At 35.1% G+C, this 11,997-nt stretch overlaps 2 protein-coding genes across 3 annotated transcripts in view; both read right to left on the bottom strand.

Moving 5' to 3' along the window:
- Positions 1–608: 608 nt before the first annotated feature.
- Positions 609–8,729, bottom strand: LOC131779452 (uncharacterized). The gene is made up of 4 exons (XM_059096011.2): positions 8,168–8,729; positions 3,865–4,888; positions 1,663–3,490; positions 609–1,238 (listed from the first exon to the last, which is right to left on the bottom strand). Exons 2-4 carry the CDS (start codon positions 4,783–4,785, stop codon positions 1,183–1,185), a joined length of 2,805 nt encoding a protein of 934 aa, XP_058951994.2. The 5' UTR covers positions 4,786–4,888; positions 8,168–8,729; the 3' UTR covers positions 609–1,182.
- Positions 8,730–9,235: 506 nt separating this feature from the next.
- LOC131779434 (protein YIPF1) overlaps positions 9,236–11,997 on the bottom strand; it is a 4,368-nt gene continuing 1,606 nt past the window's right edge. Inside the window, exons 6-14 of one of the 2 annotated variants that reach the window (XM_059095988.2) lie at positions 11,844–11,931; positions 11,626–11,736; positions 11,269–11,423; positions 10,902–10,968; positions 10,758–10,810; positions 10,564–10,626; positions 10,346–10,421; positions 9,961–9,973; positions 9,236–9,372 (exon numbers count right to left, since the gene is read on the bottom strand). In XM_059095988.2, the coding sequence (XP_058951971.1) occupies positions 10,347–10,421; positions 10,564–10,626; positions 10,758–10,810; positions 10,902–10,968; positions 11,269–11,423; positions 11,626–11,736; positions 11,844–11,931 (612 nt within the window). In that variant the 3' untranslated portion in view covers positions 9,236–9,372; positions 9,961–9,973; position 10,346. Of the gene's footprint in view, positions 9,974–10,345; positions 10,422–10,563; positions 10,627–10,757; positions 10,811–10,901; positions 10,969–11,268; positions 11,424–11,625; positions 11,737–11,843; positions 11,932–11,997 lie in introns of both variants that reach the window. The other variant, XM_066158954.1, reaches the window with a different exon arrangement.

Below are 11,997 nucleotides of genomic sequence, written 5' to 3'. Positions count from 1 at the left end.
AAAAAAAACAAAACAAAACAAACAAACAAATAAAAAAAAGAAATAAGCACCAATAATGCAAATTATGCGTTATAAGAGAAAAATGCCTTGAAGTCCTGCAGTAACAAAATCATTAGCCAACAAATTAATTGCCTGATCCCTTTAATTCCAGAGGTGAAAAATAACTAACAACAATTTATGAGAAATTGACTGATGGAGCACTTACTTCTTATAAGTGATATACAAACTAACATATGGCAATGAACTGATATATAAAATCCTCTAGCAAAGAGACATCAAGTTCCCAAGCAAGAAAAGCTTTGTAATAAAATGAGATCTAGTGTTTTTTATCAAAATGTAATGAATGTCCCATGAAAAAGGTTTGTTACAAATGAGCATCTTCCAGGAGGGTTCCTTAAGAGAGCCTTAATCACTTGATTTCCTTATTCGATTACAATGTACAACAACATGAAAACAGCATTAAATGTTGACACAGCTTAATCACACATTATTTTTAACTGTTCATATCCTCTACTAACTGAAAATTTGCTTCCACCCATGTCCTACACATCTAGATGCTACTCTGAAAAGACACAATTGCTGATTCACAGCAGTTTCAGGGATCTGGCTTGAAATGCTCTTGAAACAACAGAGCTGCTTGGTTAATATTGATAAGTCAATTGCTTTTCATTCAATCCATTGGATTCTGTCATGTATTATCTTTGAAAGAAAGAGATTCAAAGTCCCTTGATTTACATTATATGCAAAATAGCAATTTAGACATAATCAGACTAGATGCTAAATTATAACTGGATGCCAGAAAAAGTCAAAACAGTCTCTATGGCCTATTGTTCTTGAACAATGTAATGTATGTATGACATATGCAGCAACCTTGTGCAACCCCTTTGCAACCCTAATGAAGGTGGGGGGAGGGGAGAGAGGGGAGAACTGCGTATGATAACATCTGTTTCTTTGATATGTAAGTGATGATATTTAGTAGTCAGAGTATGTCATTTTAAGTATCTTCCTGATCTAAACACAAAAACATACAAAGAACAAAAGTGTTGTTGAGAAGAATTCATAACTTGTTAGCAATCTCTTTTTCTGTTCTCACAAGGCCTATAACAAAACTGTCTCCTTCAGAGTAATGTGTTTCATGTCACACCCAGTGTTCGTGAATGACTTTTCCACCTTTCCGATATCCTACAACTTGAAATGCAGATTCACTATTGTCTTGTTTAACTGTGTTTTCTGGTGGCCTGTAAAGTAAAGAGAGCTTGTATATAAAGCATGGTCATCTCTGGACATCATAAGTGTATAAATTACACTTACAATGATGATTACTGATTACTTATTGCAAGGAATTAAAAACCTAGATGATCTGATTTTAGCATTTGACACTCTAGCATTAAGTTCCACCATAAAGAGAACTCTGGTAATCTGGGCCATTATCTTGTTCATGTGACAAGTTTTCTTCATTAGGTCATGAGCATGGGAAAAGGAAAGATATTGAGTCTGAAATTCTGGGGCTCAGTTTCATATGGGGCACTCAGATCTTTCTTTTATCCCATCCTCATGAACAAACTGAAAAACATCATATGCATCATATACACACATGTATTTCTTATTAAGCAAGCAACGAAAAAAAGAAATGAATTACTAGGCACTGTCCTACACATATACCTTTCTTTCTCCTCCCATTTCTGTTCCTCAACTCTTCTTTCTTCCCTGCTTCTTTCACTATCTCTCCAATGATTACCGTAACTTGCTCTTTGGAACCCAGAATCCTCTCTTGCTGCTGTGGAACTTTGACTACCTCCTGGTGATGACATAACATGCACAACAGAGCTTGTGAACTGCTGCTTTGGGGAACTGAAGGAGCTTCAGAAGCAACAACCTTGTATTCTGAGGGAACAGAATTAACAACTTCTGCCTTTCGAAGAGGTTTTACAAAATCATCCACATATTTTCTTTGATTCTGGTAATCAACAGCAGAGTCACTATCCACACTTGAGCGTCTTAATCTCTTATCAGACACTGGACCATTTACAGCCCTCTGTAGAGATGATGCACTTTGATCTAGAGACTGCCTTTGCAGACCATTGTTGCGTTGTCTCTGGGATGGTTTAGAAAGGTGTTCCAAGTTCACATCGAGGCTTGGGATTTTCTGCATTTGAACAGCTACAGGAGACAGCCTTGGAGGTGACTGAGACCTGGTTGAGCTTGGTATGTCAAGTCCAAGTTTCTTCCGCAGTTCACTGTTTTCTTTTGTAAGCTTCTCCACCTTTTTTTCCAAATTCCTCTTCATTCGAGAGAGCTCTAGAGATTTCTCCATAGCCATATCATTGAAAACTGCATTAGACTTCTCCAAATCCTCTTTGGCCTTCTCAGCCAAATCAGCCTTTTCTTCTGCAACAAGTCTTGCTTCCTCTGTCTCTCGTAAATTCTGTTGTGTTAATTTTAACTCTTTTCGGATCTCATCAACCATAATTCTTAAGTTTTGAAGTTCAGATCCTTTACTTGCCTGAGACTGACGTACAGAGTTTAACTCTCCCTCAGAAGATTTCAATCTGGCAGACATTTCTTGTATTTCCTCATGAAGTTTATGCTTCTCTTGTTTCTCTTCTTCACAAGCTGCAGACAACTCTCTCTTCTGATCATCCAAATTTCTCTTGATCAGTTTTATTTCCTCCTCTTTGGTTACTAAATTTTTATTGGATAGGGCTAAGTCATTCTTTAGCTTTTCAAAGGTGTCCTCATATTCTTTGCACAGTTTTTCAACTGACTGTTTCTCACTTGAAGTTCTTTGCAGTATTTCATCTTTTTCAGTGTTGCTTTTATTGGCGATTTGTAGCCTCTGAGCAAGTTCTTGATGAAGATTTCTTAGATTTGAATATGTTCCCTCTAATTCTTCTTTCTCTGTCTTGATTTTTGTTAACTCCTCAATGATCCCTTCAAGTTCAGCAAGTTTTGATTCATGTTTTGTCTTTTCTTGATTAAGTGCTTCCATTTCTTTAGCCATTTGACGTTTTTCATTTGCAGTCTTAGCAACAGTCTCTGACAGACACTCACATTCACTTTTCAAATTATAAATTTCTTTCTTGAAAGCTTCCACTTCACTGCTGTGATCATCATTAGTTCTACTAACTTCACTCTCTTTGTCTTTTTTACTTTTCTGCTTTTTCCCCTTTTCACTTGCACTTGCTCTCCACTTTTGTTTCTCTTCCCTCTCCTTTTCCAGATCTTCTTTCAGAGATGTTATCTCCTTCTCTGCCTTTTCCAGTGATTCATGAAGTGTGGATGTTTCCTTGTTCAGTTTTTCAAGAGCTGACTTCAACTGTAGAACATTCTGAGTGGGTTTAGGCGATGCATTTTCTGATACCTTTTCTTTTTGTTCCTTCAGTTGCTGTATTTCTTTTTCAAGTTGATCAACTTTCTTAGTCAAAGCACTCTTCTCTTTCTCAAGTAGGGTGCACTTTCTTTCCGATTTAGCTAGATCTTCTTTTGATTCCTAAGAAAAAATTAAAAGAGTGGTGAATTGTTAGCTCAAGCAATAGTTGATGATGGCAGCCAATTCTCCTTCTCAGACCCACTTTGGTTCTTAATTAGAACAAATGAAAATAGACTCCACACACAATACAACCACTATCAACAAAATTGAGATGAGATCCTTATGAAAAGAAATGGCAATAACTTTCTCTACCTCTAGTTGTGATAACAAAACTGGAACTCTAAAGTCAACTGCCAGTGAGAGTTCAATAACATCAGTCCATATTCAACTTCATATGCTATAGAATTAAGTTGCATACTTAGAAAAGGTGAACGCTATTCCCTCAGAATAAAAATCAGTTCCAAGAAATGAAATTGAAAATTCAAAAATTTTACCTTCAGCATTACAACATTTCCATTTTGATCCCCACTGTTACTCAACCTCTTCTGCAAACTATCCACCTCTTCCTCAAGCTCTTCCCTGTCTAATTCTAGTTGTTCTTTCAAGGATTTCAGCTTTTTATTTTCTTTCTTTAAGCTTTCATTCAGCTTTTGCATTTCTGCTTGTTTTGATTGAGCATTTGTCAGTTCTTTAGTAATACTGCCTTCTGATTCCTCTGCCATTTGAAGAAGTTTTTTCAGGTTTGCATTTTCATCATGTAACAATTCCAGTTCTCTGGCCAATAAATTTGATGTATGATCACCCATATTAGTATTCTGACCTTTGCCTTTTAATTGTTCATTTTCTAAAGTTAACTTCTCAATATCCGCTTTCAAAGCAAGGTTTTGTTGCTTTAATTCATGGGAAAAATCATCATTCTCATCACCATTTTCCAAGCCAGCTGAATTATCTAAAAGTGTTTTCAAATGATCCACTTGATCACGCAAACCATCACACTCGTCCTGCAGAGCCTCTTTCTCAAAAGCCACATCAGATGAATTCAGCACATGATTCTGAATTTCTGTTATTGTCTCTTCAATATCTTTCAGCAGAGAGTTCCTTTCCATTTCAACAACAGACCTCTCTTCTTCTAATTTGCTGGTGTTAGAATAATGGTCCTCTATTTCTGCTAGACTGTTTTCTATCTCTTGAACAAGACGATCTTTCCGCATAACAAGTGGGGTTCCAGATGATTCCACTCCATTACCATTCTCATGAGTGTCATCACCTCTGACAAACAAATCTGTATTATTCTGCTTAACTATACTACTGGGTAAACTGGTTTGATGGAAAGCAGAAACAACTCTCTTGGGCTTTGCAACTTTGTTGAGAACTAGTGATTCCCTAGGTAAGCCATTTATCATCTCTTTCGGCATGCTATTCTAAACAATATATTTTAATATGCAGCTTTTTTAACCAGTCAAGGGCTCAGCAAGACACAAAAGACTTGAACTGTATAATTGATGCACTATAAATGACCTGAAAGAAGACAAAGAGAACTGTCAAAATTTTGTGCACTAATTAAATTTTCACAGCATAGTCCATATCCATGAATACTTTGTTTGTGTAATGTAATTCATGCGTAAGTTATCATTGTCATACCTGTTTTAAAAGTGATCAGTGTAAAATAACATTCTTCAGTTTCATATTGGTTTATTAGGACATAATGGCCAAAAAGGATTGAAAAAAAAATCATGGTTATCATCAGTGTTAACAAAGAAACGTCGCAAGAGGGAAGCTATTACAGGTCAACCATGATCATTTTTAGAACAAGTTAGCATTGTTTTCATTTTCAGTTATTATGTGTAATTGGCGAGTCATTGATGATCAGATGTAGACAGACATCTGGTCTCTAAGACATGGTCCATGCATCAACTATGAAAGCTACTGATATAAGTGTAAAAGATTGTGAAGATTAACCATAGAATAGTCATTAGTAGGTGCAGGTGTATGCATGGTGACAAAATTCAAAGCAGCAAAATTCTGTAACAGTTATACAAAATCATTGATAGAGATTCTGCACTTATGGACTGAGCAATAATATAGCTTCAGTTGGCATATATGGAAAATTCAACATTAACAAAAGATGGATAAATAGTATTGAACATGAAGATCTCTTTTTAATGCCATTTTTAGTAGTCTGTGAAAAAGACGCACTTTAAGACAAGGATTAATGATCAGCTAATTAAATAATTCATGGATTAAACCGCTTGAGGGCTCATTCTGTCTCATTTAAGATAACTACAAAATTTTTATGCAAAATTTTTCATAGAAACATCATTTTTTCATTGAACACCAGACTAAAATTGTTTCAACAAAGAGTTCTGCATTTAATAACACTGCACCTAAATCAGTTTGTACATTCAAATTCAAACCAATTTTTCTACAAAGACCAAATCTAAAGCACTACAAAATCCCTTCCTTTAAGACATCAGAAAAAAATTCAAAATGTTAATGAAATATATAATTTTGACTGAAATTATCATATATTGAAAAAACATAATTATTGAATACACTTAGATTAAAATAAAAAGCTTTTGGACCTCCATGACTATCGACATTATCAAAACATTGGTCAAGTATAATTTCTAGAATAGAACAAGTTGCCATATGAAAATTTACAACCTATGATACTTCATGTTTACAATCCGATTAAAAATAAGCCAAACACATTCCTCAACAAGGCCAATAAAAAATTTTCAAACAGCATAAACAATAATTTATTCCATGGAAATGTCAATCAAATTAAAATAGAATTATATCACAATGACCCTCTGTAAGGTCCCCAGAAATTATTCATAGCCAGAAAAATGTTCTGCCAACCTTCTGTTTGTAATTGTGTGGATTACATGTAAGGAATACTGTGTACAAAAGATAATTTCATTGTAAAAAACTAAGAACCTAAGTTTGTCAATATCTTTGCCGTCTTTAAGGAAAGACTTAAGCCTATTATTCAAACATGGTCTAACTTTTTCACTGTCCGTAATAAAACATTGCCCACTTGATAACTAACCTTAGCAGACTTTACAATCCTGTGAGAGATAATATTTTCCTTGATGGAGGGAGGCACAAATTTCCCCTTACACCTTAGGTATAGATAAATGATGTAATATTTTCCACCTTCACCCCTTTTAGGCTGCCTTTTCCTTAATTGTTTACATGACAAAGAACTATTCATAAAGGTTTAAGGGTGCTAATGGTGGCATTTTGCACCTGGTGAGGCGGTATCGAGCTGTGAGATACAAGCTAATACACAAGACTTTAGTGATCACAAGGTAGTGCTTGTGATACACAGTATCTAATCAAACTCAGGTCAACTATTTGTCATGTGGAAATAATAATAATTGTTTTACCATTTGAGCTAGATCAGTGAGTAATTTTCCAAAAATAAGAATTTACTCATACATGGGACATGTTAAAACATGGATAATCCTGATCAACTATGGAATTTGTAATATAATTTAAATTAACCATTCCCAAATGATGTTTACAAACTTTTAAGACCTTGATAAATTAAACATAGTAATTTGTTATAAAATCATAGCAGCTGGTTAATGGAACAAAACAAGACCTCAGTAAATATAGCTGAATTAAATCAAAGATGGTAGTTTGAAGTATTCCAATATTACCATCCTCAACCATAAGAGCACATTGTGATTAATTAAAGACGGGATGAATGAAAAATACACTGTGCAAATAAGTAATATTTAGGAGAGTTCAATTTAACCTCAAGAGACACTGCAGAATAATAGCCTTGCATTCTATCGACTTGTCTCATTGAAGGATGTTACTAATTGACAAAAGAAGATGGCAAGAGGAAAAATAAGATGACGTTGCATGCAAAAATGCCGAAACAAGGACACATTGCCGCAACTGGTTTGTGGTTAAAAATTCCAATTTCAGGTGATATACACTTCAGAGTGCCCTAAGCCTAACTGATTGCCCTAACTTTGTTTAACTGCGCGTGAGGTATCTTACGTAAACAAGCGAGGCATTCTGTAACCTAACCAGATCCATTCGGAGCAGGTCTATCATAATGATACTGAAATCGGCTCAAAAATTAAACCAAAAGCGAACATACTGAAGACTCCACTGGGTACGTTATTAAACTTGCCACGTTCGACGCGAGCGCTGTTGAAATCGAGACCAAATTTAATGGAAATAAATGCTCAGACTAGCTTATCATAATTGAAATAGCGGTACAACATAGCTTCACGATCCTTGGAGAAGAATACTTTTGGTTTAGTTCACGTCATACGAAGAAAGCGGAAGCCACACTCGCACTTCTGGAACAATACTTCATACGAAATATCCGTAGACGCACGAGTGACCCCAACTTGTCAAAAATGTCACGAACGAATATGTTCGCTGTGTTCCATACAATCACATACTAAAATTGGACAACATCCATCCCTTTTCACAGTTCAAACAACGGATCATGCAGTCACTTAAATATGTCACGATTAAAGTATTCATTTCTTCATTTACAAGAAAAAACCATAATTCTTTTCCGAAAACGTTTTTCAGTCGAAAAGAAATTTGATCGTATCGACGAACCATCGAGAGGTTGTACGACGGACAGAGATTCCAGTTAGTCTAAACTACGAATTATTCCAGACGATGTTCGAAATACATCATAGCCAATAAGACGAAAGTTAGTCCGTATTGCTTCAGTATTCTACTTGATAAGAAAAATTTGCCCAAGACTAAAAAGTTTTGCAAAAATGCGATCGACCGCTTACTGCGAAGGGTACTCACCGCGGCTGGAAATTTGTGTTTGGTACCAGATATTGTAACTGAATGAATCCTTAAAATGGTAAACCAACTCTGGAAGTTTTCGTATCTTAGTTATTTACGATATAAACCCCATAGGCCAAATTCCAGAACACTCACACGAAATCCTTGACGAACTAAACAACTCGCTCTCGATACTATTAACCATCCGGAAACTGGCTCTGAAATCCAAACACTGACCTATCACCTGATTGGTCCATTTCTGAGCCATTAAGTTGTCATTGGCTATACGCAAAATAATAGACTGTTGGATACCATTGAAAAGCGGTAATAGGTCACAAAGAAATCCTTTTGTTTTTCGCAACAGCATAACTTGTGAAATTTTAATTTTTATTTCAAAATAAGATAATTAAGTTTCTGAAAGATGTTGGATACAGGTAAATAAATCATCATGATCCTTGTTAGTGCTTTAATTAATTCAAGCTCAAAAGAAACACCAACATCTGTCTCCGAGATATTGTGTTTATAATCCAAAGATTTATTCTTTCCCAGCAGCGTGTTGTTAGGGAAATGCTGGTTAAAATATCTTTGTGTATTAATGTAAATAAGGCTATAATTAAATTCAAAGCCTTCTTTTTCTTAATTAACACCTTTAGGGTAGAGGTTAATTTCAATTTAAAGTGGCACTTACAGAAGAAGTCAAACAATGATCCCATTTATCTCCTGGAGGCTACACACAAAAACTTTAAGAGTAAACATTAAACTGGCAACATCAAAATCTTAGAGTTAAGTGAAGGGGTAGGAAAGTTTGTTTATTTCAGCAACATTTAAAGAACCATGCATATTCTCAGTTAGTCAAGTAATTGGTAGCCATGGGTCAGCGAACAAGACTCAATATTTACCTCTGATTTGATGAATCATGTGCATTTATTATCATATGAAGGAAGTTTGCTCATTTGCCTGTTGAACAGTTGTCTCAACCAGCATAGGTTGAAGAATTCCCTGTAGTATCAAGATTAAAATGGAGAAAAAGAAAGCTACACAAAGTCTTCCATTTCTTTGCTTCTTCTTTCTCTCATCTTTCCCTTGTTCTGGTCTTACTTACAAGAAAGCTTTTTAGCCAGCAATGGCTGAGGAACTAATCCCTCCAAGAGCAATAATGACTCCAGCTTTTGGGTTTTCATATTTATTTCTCCTCATTGTACCACCAATTTTTAAACAACTCCCACCTAAAAGAACATTGTAAAGGGTACATTAACCTTGAGTAGTTCAACAGTATATATAAAATTTTAATACATTCACAGCTCAATAGAATTATTCCATAAAAAAAGGATATTACTAAATGAAGAACAAGTTTTCTAGGGAGCACAGACTAAATCACCCTTAAAGTTTAGGGTGGCCCTTAGACTAACGAGACTGAAAGAGCAACAGAAGATTTTTTTACATAAACAGTTAGAAACAATAGCTAAGCCTTTTTTTTTGGCCAGGTTATAAAAATTTGTCTCATAAAGACTTAAATGGCTGGGTATCTTACCCTCTTGAACAACAGCCTTTAGACACCCAACAATTCTGCTATAAGCAAGCTGTGAACTGCAATAAGCAGCCATTGTTTGTTTTAGTAGAATTTTTAACAAACCTCATAAATAATATCACATTTTTACAACCATGACTTATGAACTTTTAAAGCTCTAAAATCCATGAATGAAGAATACATTCACTGCTGCTAGGCAACCAAGAATTCAGTAACAATCTGGGTGATGAGTTTCTAGCTAGTAAATTTCTTCTATTCAACATCTCTGCATTCAAATAGTCTTTACCTTTCCTTCTCCTCTAAATGGGAAATAAAGATATAAATTTAGAAAAGGCAATGCATGCAGAGATCAGATAATTAGAGGAGTTAACTGCTAAATAGTCTTCAAACATAACCTTATAAAAGATATGAGAATACTACTAAACAATCCTTAGAGATTATAGGAAAAGTAAAACAAGAAAGGTGGGATATTTGTTAAAACATGTGTATAAGACAATTATTACCAGAGCTGAGGATCATATGTTTTGCTATGTTATGAGTGCATTTATAAATTGGTTTTTACTAAAACAACTGCTATGACTACTGCTACTACTAATGTCATCAATACAATTATTACGATTATTGTCTCTGTCTTCAAATACTAATAAATGAATATTAAAGATGATGATAACCTCATGTTGTTGTTCTGTTTGCTGGTGTTGGTGTCACCTGTGGGGCTGGTTCAGGTGGAGCATGGAAGAAATACAACTACAAACAAAATAAAGTTTAGTATGATGGTCTACATTCAAATGAAAAGGAAACAGATACCTAGTTGACCTACTCAAAAATGATTCTCTTTAACAAAAAAAATCAACTCAGAACCCCAATGCAATGAATAAAAATATCATACCTTAAATCCAACAGCCAAAAGGCCATGAAGGAGAAATATGACTGCAAGAAGAATGCCAGCTACCTGAATGAAGCAGATTTGAAAAAAATCTTAGTTAACGATCCAGCTCTTGAACCAGAAAATGCAGACAAAACAGAAATAAATAAAAGGCTAATGACAGAAACTGAGTTGCAAGTTTCCTCACAGCTTCATACCTTTTTGTCATCATCTTCAACCGCCGGCCAAAATGTTAACAATAGCACAGCACCTGTAAAATTGTCACAGTGGCTATTACAAAGTTGCCTTAAAGGAAAAAACATTGTTTCACTTAAAACACTATGTCCTAGTTTTTTCCTTACCTGAGAGAATCATTGCTATCATAACAAGAAGCCATCTTAACCATTCCAATGGGACAACCCATAACACCTGAGGGGAAACAATATTAATATTATTCACTGTAGAAATATTTTGAACAGCCAGTCAGTCTGTCAGTTGTCCAACATGAAATACGTCTCTCCTTAACATACACAAAGAGAATCTATCCACGGAAATCTGAAGATTGTTCACTGAAACAAAAAAAATTCTCAGAATGGCAGTATGAGTGATTATTGCAGAAAGATAAGTGACTCAAGATCTTGGGAGTGAAAGAGTTGAGAATTTTTGGAGAGGTCTTCTTATCTATTTATTTCTTTATCTAATATATTTCATTCATCTCTCACAACTTACTGATATTGGGACATAGATGGACAAGGAATAACCATAAACACAGAGTATTTCTAGAAAGGAATATCCTGCATTGCTTCTTCTCCAAAGAAGAACTCCCCAAAGAGCTGTTGGTACCAGGAAGGCATATGTGTATATGGCTGCTGCAGCCAGAGTAACTGTCATGGATGAAAATGTGATAGTAGTAATTACTGACAATAGTTTTATAAAAAGGCTTACGTGTTAAGAAAGTTGTGACAAAGAATGGTCTTATTAGGGGGCGCACTGGCAAATAATAATGTGGGCAACCAAGGCTAGAAGATTCTCTACATCCATGGAACAGGTGATAGGAATAGAGAAATATTTCACTTGGAATTTTACCTTTGTGGAAATCATACACCCATTCATGGTCTCCACTGTTGATCAGATAGCTTGCCAGGTTACCAGATATTGCTGTTGTAAATACAAGTGTTGCACACACCCAGAAGGGACCTAAAATTTAAGCAATGTCAATAATTGAAGTAATTTTCAAAACATACCTTTTAAATATATCCTGTACTGTTAAAAAAATGATAGATACAATGACATTTATACTCTACCATAAAGATCAGGATTTGGACGAATAAAAGACACAAGGTAGTTTTTCTTGTAGACTGGTACCATTGATCCTATAATCCTCCTAAGGACCTTAAAAACAAAAAAGTTATGTTGGTTTAGGAGGCCTAGAGAACCACAGAACAATCCAGGAAGAAC

This window comes from Pocillopora verrucosa, chromosome 12, assembly GCF_036669915.1.
Source record: "Pocillopora verrucosa isolate sample1 chromosome 12, ASM3666991v2, whole genome shotgun sequence".
Classification (NCBI taxonomy): domain Eukaryota; kingdom Metazoa; phylum Cnidaria; class Anthozoa; order Scleractinia; family Pocilloporidae; genus Pocillopora; species Pocillopora verrucosa.
This window is presented reverse-complemented; position numbering and strand designations above follow the sequence as displayed.

What these genes read in the sequence shown, in the direction of transcription:
- LOC131779452 (XM_059096011.2), bottom strand. Translation starts at nt 4,785, where the DNA reads ATGCCGAAAGAGATGATAAATGGCTTACCTAGGGAATCACTAGTTCTC. An exon ending in GAAATGTTGTAATGCTGAAG is followed by an intron (nt 3,491 to 3,864) that starts GTAAAATTTTTG and finishes ATTTTTTCTTAG; the next exon opens with GAATCAAAAGAAGATCTAGC. An exon ending in AAATGGGAGGAGAAAGAAAG is followed by an intron (nt 1,239 to 1,662) that starts GTATATGTGTAG and finishes TTTACTTTACAG; the next exon opens with GCCACCAGAAAACACAGTTA.